The 8,279-nt window shown below is 36.6% G+C and overlaps 1 protein-coding gene across 1 annotated transcript; it reads right to left on the reverse strand.

Moving 5' to 3' along the window:
• Positions 1 to 218: 218 nt before the first annotated feature.
• hnf4a (hepatocyte nuclear factor 4, alpha) lies at positions 219 to 6,894 on the reverse strand. Its single transcript, XM_082146121.1, has 10 exons — positions 6,680 to 6,894; positions 4,793 to 4,967; positions 4,593 to 4,687; positions 4,008 to 4,114; positions 3,184 to 3,339; positions 2,674 to 2,761; positions 2,429 to 2,581; positions 2,094 to 2,330; positions 1,660 to 1,782; positions 219 to 1,304 (listed from the first exon to the last, which is right to left on the reverse strand). Exons 1-10 carry the CDS (start codon positions 6,792 to 6,794, stop codon positions 1,162 to 1,164), a joined length of 1,392 nt encoding a protein of 463 aa, XP_082002247.1. The 5' UTR covers positions 6,795 to 6,894; the 3' UTR covers positions 219 to 1,161.
• Positions 6,895 to 8,279: the final 1,385 nt, after the last annotated feature.

The following is an 8,279-nucleotide window of genomic DNA, read 5'->3' on the forward strand; positions in this document are numbered from 1 at the left end:
GCATCCCATTTTAGAATCCAGGCTAGCAAGCCATTTTAGAATGGTTTAAGTTGGTTTTCCAGAAGGCTATATCAAAATATGTCTCACAAATAAAAAAGCTTATTGAAATGTTTGTTCAGACCAGCCACTGAAATTATAGTATGCTGTTTATACATGTACATTATTATAGCAGCTTCTGTGACCTAAAGATAAGATTCAAAAAGAGATAGGAGCAAAAATGAACAGCAGCACACTTTTATGTAAAAATATAGCCTTGACATTTATTATCTGTTCACATTAAAAGTTTGTAATTACCCTTCTCACTGAAGGCAGTAATTGTAAATTGGTAGTAAATGACCAATTTTAAAAACAACAAATGAGTGTGAAATTTTCTCCTGAAATGTACTGTATGCATACAGTACATACACATCACTAACTAGTCACAGTTAAGGGGTTGTTCAGGAGACAAAAATGTTTGTTTTTTTAAATCCTAAAATCATGACTTAGAATAGACTAAATCCATTTATGAAAAAAAAAAGGAAATCATTATATTTACAATTTAAGTATGGCACATACAGAAAAATATGAAATGCACATACTCTTAGCATACATAAAATAATTACCAGCATTTTGGTAAATAACAATATTTCCAAGGCACAATATGTTATGTATTCTATCAGGCTACTGTAAAAGTACTATAAGAGCCAGTCATTTGTAGCAAGATGTTAAAATACTGTACAATAAAACAAACTCTGATCACATTTAGGCCTGCTGTAACATTTATGGAACTCAAACTCATTGAAAGGAGAAGAAAACTTGCATAGCCTTTGTATTATATGGTCCTTTCTGACTTTTTGAATGCTGTTGTGACCCCTTGGGTTGTATAAATATGCACCACTAGTTTGTTTTAAACATACAGCAAACAGATGAGATGGGATTAACACATACATTTAAAGTGTGATTGTTACACACCGTCAAACTCAATTATTTTGGTTTAAAGTTCTTAAAATGGGAAAATCTGAAACATTTCAGTGTCTTTACTAAAAACCTTAATTTTAACAGCTTGTGAATATAAATCAGTTTTACTGTGTCCAAATGTTTATGAGAATGAATTGCCACGCATAGCACAGCCTATTAAAAGTACCAAGTTTTAAAAAAGAAGAAGCTTTGTTTCTCGAGCACTCAGATGGCCTCTTGTTTAGTGATGGTAGATTGAGGGATAGAGCTTGGCTGCTTGGGAACTGTGGCTATAACCCCAGGTGCCATTTTGTATAGATCAGAACCTGAGGCTGTGGGGGGAGATGGGATTGGAGTTTCCGGAGTGGCTGTTTGGAAAAAGAGCAAGAGGATACATTAGCTCAGGGGTCCGCATGGGGGTATTATGGAACCTTAAATAGACATAATTTGCACAGCATGATAACATGAGAAAAAAAGAAACCACTGGTTGACACGAAATAAGCACGCTTATGAAATTTCTGAAGGCATTAGGGTAGGAAAGAATTACAGTAGCCTTCTTTGACAAAATAAGCCTGATTAGTTTCTACGATTCTGGCAGGGATTACTCCAACAAGCCTGTTTGTCCATACCTGATTCTCACATTTTAAGGATCTGTATTCTCTATTAGATCTTTATTCATAACAAATGTTCATTAATTCACCTCAAGAAGATACAGTTACTTACACATCTGGCCATTGTGAATCGAAGTGGCCATGTTGGTGGTAACTATGACATTGCTACTGAGGTGCTCCTGTACCAGATGTGGGTGTAAAGAGTGATGGGAATGAGGAGCTTCATTAGCTGAACCTGACAGGAAAAGAGGGTCATTAAATCTCGGATTGGGAAGATAATTTTCAAGTCTGAATCAAATAACTAGTTTTTTTCAGTCAAAAGGATCTACATGTTAAGAATACAGTATGTATATGCTGCCTTTTTTATCTCGGTTTTCAAGATTATAACAAGCTGTTCTTGTTGTTCCCAGATGTTTCATGATGCATCCCAGATATTGCAGGTTTTGAAAGCTATTCAAAGTTAAAGGTCATTTACAGAACAAAAGTGCAGTGCCACAGTTGTCTGATAACCATGAATTTTCACTTCTACAACTTCCCTAAACTTACCTCCTAGAAGCATCTCTTGTAGCAGGTTGTCTATCTTCGCCATCCCAAACAATTTAACAAACTGGATTTGTTCGATCATTTGCCAGGTGATACTCTGTAGCGTCGGCAACAGGAGAAGCAGCTCGCCGAACCGTCCCCGTGAGTCATACTGACGATCATTGATGTAGTCCTCCAAACTAACTTGAACTTGATATCGCATACGTTTGATCTTGCTTGGGTCGCTTAAACCTTTGGCATCTATATGATTAGAGAAAGACAATCACATTAGATGTGTTTGAAAACTCACTTGACTATCTGTTGTGCTTTGTCTCTTTTTAGGACAATTTGTTGTTTACCTGGATCAAAAAATACAATGGCCTTCAAGCAGGCATATTCATTGTCATCGATCTGGAGATCTTGGAAGGGAAGGACTAATTCGTCAAGGATCCTTATAGCCACACGGCTCACCTCCAATTCGGGGCAGTTTCGAGGAACTATATAATCATTACCTGCGAGAAACAATGAAAATTGTGAGGTAAAATTCTGCTCTCCAGAGGACTGTCATATCCACACTACCAATGTGTTTTGCTTTTTTACTTACCTAATAGTAAAATATCCTTATACAGCATGGAGCGTTTGGCAGCTCCTAGTAAGAGATGCTCACCAGCGTGAGCTCGCAGTAAAGCCACCTGAGACAAATGAACATGCATTTGTTTGGTTAGAGTCCTTTTTATGACCATAATAACATTATTTTCACTTGAGATTTAATGCATCTGGGGGCAAAATAAGGTCTTCGTGACCATACAAGCATGTGTGTTTTCACGTGCATGTTTGTGTGAGAAGATGCAGTTTGAGACGGTCTCACCCACAGCTAAAACACTGATCATTTACCATGCCTCAGTGCTCAGCATGTTAATGATTCTAAATGTCTCAAGAAGAGATGTAACTTTCAAACCAGCTCATCATATTCTAACCTGAGCCATCTGAATACATTAACCACCAACACTAAAGATCTCTGAACTTTTTTTCCAACTAAGACAAAAATTTGAATCAATTCACACCATTATCCATGAAATATATATTGTAGCTAAATAAGAGGTGTCTATCCTACCTGATCATCCAGGGGGAGGTCACAGAATGCAGGGATGTATTTGGCCCATTCCACCAGCACCAGCAGCTGCTGTTTCATTGACTCGCACACATCAGTTATAGTGGCTACCTTCTTCGTTCTGATGTCACCGTTCATGATAGGACCTGGTGATGAGATCTACATAATAGTTTTTAATGATTAATTTATACAATTATTATTAATTTATTATTATAATTATTGTTTATTAAATACAATACTACATATATTAATCATTTATATGTATAATTATGTTTTAAATATAAATCCCATTATAAATACAAAATATATAATAGCAACACCCAGTTCAACTGCAGAAATATTGACTGTTTCTGAACAGGTTTCCTAAACAATCCCCTGGTCTACTATTGGTCAGATAGTCCCCAAACTTATACCATTGGTTGAGCCAGTGTTGCTCTGCGGTTCTGATTGGGATGCTCAAACAAACAGAGGAATGTTGTGCCCCACAGTCAGTGTTGCCAAATGCGTGGTTTTCCCACGAAATTGGGCCACTTTTACACTGTTGCTGCTGGTTGTTTTTTTAGTCTGCAGGTTCTCAAATTTTACCCTTTGGAATGTGATTTTTACCCGTCAGAATCCAATTTTTATCAGGGTTTTGGCCGTGATTCTGGGGGGGGTGGGGGGGTTTAGCATAGCAATTGGGCTTTTCAGAAGAATCAACCTGCAGATGTCTCATTCCTAGTCTCTGCATATTAAACTGGGTTAAGAGAACATATTTTACACAATTAACCTTTAATATTTCTCAACATTTGCTAATAGAGCATTTCAATTTGAATTACACTACGTACCTGTCTAGAAAGGACATCGGCCTGAATGAGTGCGTTTATGGAGGGTAAGCTGCTGTCTTCATAGCTGGATCTTCTGGTGCTAATCCTGTCTCTTTCATTCTGCACAGCTGAAAGGAACACTTTCAATCAGCAAATTAAAGTTGCATTCATTAAAAAAAACACAGAGAAGGTTTATTTTACCAATATGGATGTGGTACAGACAAAAACAGCTCTTGGTAAACCACTGAAACATACTCTTTGGTTATCAGTAGCAGTGAATGCCACCCAGTTCCGACAACCAATCGAGATAGCAGAGATGAGGGATATTAGCTGACTTTGTGAGAGGGGGGAGTCCTCAAGGTTGCGCTTTTTATCAGTGTGCGGTTATGATGGCTCTAAACTGTTTGTTCAGCATAAACCAGACATAGACCTCAGTGCATTTTTGAGTGAACATTAACAAAATGTCTCTCGCTAACTCTCTCCCTGCGGTTGCAACATCTCCCATTTGCGCCACCTCATTCCCTAACCTTCCAAACAGGGCAGGCGCGTTTAATCTCTGTTTTTTTATTTCTTTGTTAGCATTATGTGAATGTAATGAGCAAGTACCTTCCTTCTTCATCCCAGCTCGAAAACATTTCTTTAGTCTGCAGTACCGGCACTGATTTCTCTTGTCTTTGTCCACTATGCACTGTCTGTTGAACCTGTACAGAAGCATAAAAAGTCATTAGACACACTGGATGGAAACTTGCCGAATTCTGCAAATTATATATGCAAAATTTAGCCAAAGAGGTTGGTTTTTTTCTAACCTGCAGGAGTACATGTGGTTTTTGCGTACACTGCGTCTGAAAAAACCCTTGCATCCGTCACAGCTGGAGGCTCCGTAGTGCTTTCCTGTGGCCCGGTCCCCACAGATGGCACATAGGGTGCCCACCCCTAAGTGGTTGGCAGCATTCATGCTGGCACTCTCAGCTGGTGAGGAGTCTGAAATGGGGGATATTGAATTTAGTGTCACAAATATGCTTTTTTTCAAATCATGCATCAACAACAATGTGAGAAAGCAGAGCTGCTGAAAACCCGAGACTCAAAATAAATAAAATATATGAAATATATATTTTTCTGAATGAGGCTTAAATATCTGGGTTGCAGATTGAACGAGTCAGACTCCTGATTCCAGACCAATCAGAGTTAAAGTAAATAGGGAAAAGGTCATGGGGTGAAAAGCACTCCCAAAAAGACATTTTTACAGCTAAACCAATTTGCAGTTGAATCATCATCAAGAACATGTGCTGGAAAGGACTGTTTGCTAAGTAATCCAGAAGTGATTAGGACTAAACCTGTACAAAAGCTACAACAAGATCATGTTATATTATATAAAATAATTAGTGTTCTTGATGACCTAACTAAACAAATTAAACAGAGAATGTCAACTGAACAGAAATTCTAGAAAACAACTATTATATACAGTATATATATATATATATATATATATATATATATATATATATATATATATATATACAGTGTATATATATATATATATATATATACAGTATATATATATATATATATATATATATATATATATATACAGTGTGTATATATATATATATATATAAAAGATAGCCTTGTGGGCAGTGCTCCTACATAGTGTAGCTTTGCTTCAGTCCTGTCTTGAGGTCCTTTGCCTGTCCTGTTCCCCTCTCACTTCTCCCCATTACTTCTTGTCTCATTTACACTATCCTATAAAAGGCTAAAAATATAGCTTAAAAAATGATTATGAAGAAAACGATTTCATGATTTCAAAGGAAAGATGTGTGAGTTGTTAAATGTTCATTTTTAGGTTAGAGGTAATCAGAGATAATTACATTAAACCCCAGCAGTGATCAAAGGCAAAATGTGGTTAAATGACTCATCAGTGTGAGTGATTATGTGATGATTATCTAAATGGAAAACAATTTGTGAACTGCTTAAAAATAAATGTGATTAAAAATCTTACAATAAAAAAAAAGTGTAATGTGTGATGAAAAAATGGCTATATTTCATTATTTAAAAAAAACATTTTAATAATAATTAAAATAATTGTATATACTATATTTAATAAATACCCTCAACAATGAATGCCAATGTAACAGTCAAAAAATATATACATCCTCAAAATGTAAACATTTTATAAATTAGACTCTTCATTAAAACTTTAGATATAACTTTACCATAGATATTAGATTACTTTGTCAGGTCATGTTGACAGTGGTTGAATATCAATTTGTTGCACAAAACCTAGACATGGGAGACTTCGCTGCAAAACATTTACATGACACCCCCTTTGCTCAGTAATCATTCATCCTGGTGTCAAACTTCTTGAAATACTATCCAAACAAGTCATTTTATCCCAAGCCAACTGTATGAGAACAAGCAAGAGGAGATGAATGAACCTCTTCTCCTTAGAGTACCATGTCTGCAGGACAGAGCATGTTGTGCTTCTTATCTTCTCCTGAAAAATGCATTTCGAATGGGCTTTTATAATCAGTATTGGGTGTTCTGTGCAAGAGGTTACGAACTTGCCAATTGGCACTTAACTATAACCCTATCAACCCTGTTAAACATCTGCCTCCCACGCTTGACCATATACTTTAAAGTAGTCTAAGTCACTAAAGGTCTCAAAGTTCACTGCAGGGTCTGAGCAGATGACTCACCTGTGCTCATCGCAAGCACTTGCATGTTCTCAAACTCCAGGGTGGTGTAGGCTGGATCCAAGGCCTCGCTATAGTCTGCCATCTCCATGTCTACTAGTGGTTTGGACAAACGCATTCTCAACTACCTGATGCTGGGGGAAAGACTTGTCCTCTCTACAGCATTTGGACACCCCCTCATAGGCCAAGCCCCTCCTCTCCTCTTGGAGGGGTAGACACCTCTGAGTGACAGGGGCCATGTCCTCAAGGGCAAAGATGAGGCTTGCTGTGATTGACAGTCCGGGCCTCCTCCCAGAGCACGGCCCCGCTCTGTAGAGGGATGGCCCTTTGCGTTAATGATTGAAGTGCTAAATCAGAGTTGTTGTTTTTTTTCAGAGACGGACACAAACAGGGGTTTTTACTGTCTTATTTTTTGTCTCAGTTGTCTCAAATTCATTACTAGACAAAATAGCCAGTCTCAGCACTTTACTTTCTATAGTGCTTGACACATTTTAGACAGTACGGAAAGATCACTCACATTCAACTCAAATGTATAAGATTGAGAGTAATGGTCCACATTTCAACAAGCAAATTACGTGTTTGCTAAATCTCTGTTAATTCTAGCACAATAAACAACAGCTATAACTCGCACCGAGTAAAAATTGTGGCCTTTATGTAAAAGAGCTCATTGTTCTGTTGAACATTCTAAATGTGCACGTGATGCACAACTCAGTTCCAGTTGCATCAAACTATGCAAACTAGCATTTGGTACTGAGAAAAATAACTTGGTAAATTTGCAGTAAAACACTGGCAGCTGTGGTTGCCAGAAGAAATGGTTAAACAAAAATGTGGTGACTTTAATGTTTAATGCATTACTGTTTCATGCATTTTGGTGGCTATTTATTGTACAGTTCACAAATAAATAAACTCATCCACAATAATTGTATTATCACTTATAATCACTTTACTATTTTTATTATTATTAATATGCCTACTAAATGTTAACATATCTACCTAAAAAATAGTTAATAGTTAGATAATAAATATATTTTTATTTATTCATGTATTTATTTTGACTGTAAATTATATGGCAATTCATGCTTATTACCTTCAAGATTTTTTTTGGAATATTTTACAGTACAATTGTATGTATTGTCCTATTTAATATCAAATCATTTTTGAGGGTATAGTAAGGTAACTCACAGTTAACCAATTAACAGGTTTTTATTGTACCATTTTACATTACTTATTATTTTATTATTTTCCTTTTAATTTTTTTTTAAAGGTTTGGTGACACAAGATATCGTCTCCACACATTGTCATTCTAGACGTAAACGAGGCATTATTCTGCAAAGATTCTGACACAACAGTGTCCAAATCCATGAGATAAGGAAAAAACTGAGGTGATCATCTATGTTGCAGTCTATGTTGTCCTAACCCTTCTTAGAGAGGATAAAACTATTTGTTACTCAAACAAGAAAGTTTGATGTTACAGTTGCGCAAATACCAACTTCAAGTACATAAGTATCAGGGCCAATGCAAACAGAGGCAAGTGTAGTGTAGAAAGCAAAATGACAAACCATGGGTCATCGTTCTTCAGTTCAGACCAGTCTCATGTCCACCT

The sequence above is a fragment of the Leuciscus leuciscus genome (assembly GCF_965113295.1).
Source record: "Leuciscus leuciscus genome assembly, chromosome: 18".
In the NCBI taxonomy this organism is placed as follows: domain Eukaryota; kingdom Metazoa; phylum Chordata; class Actinopteri; order Cypriniformes; family Leuciscidae; genus Leuciscus; species Leuciscus leuciscus.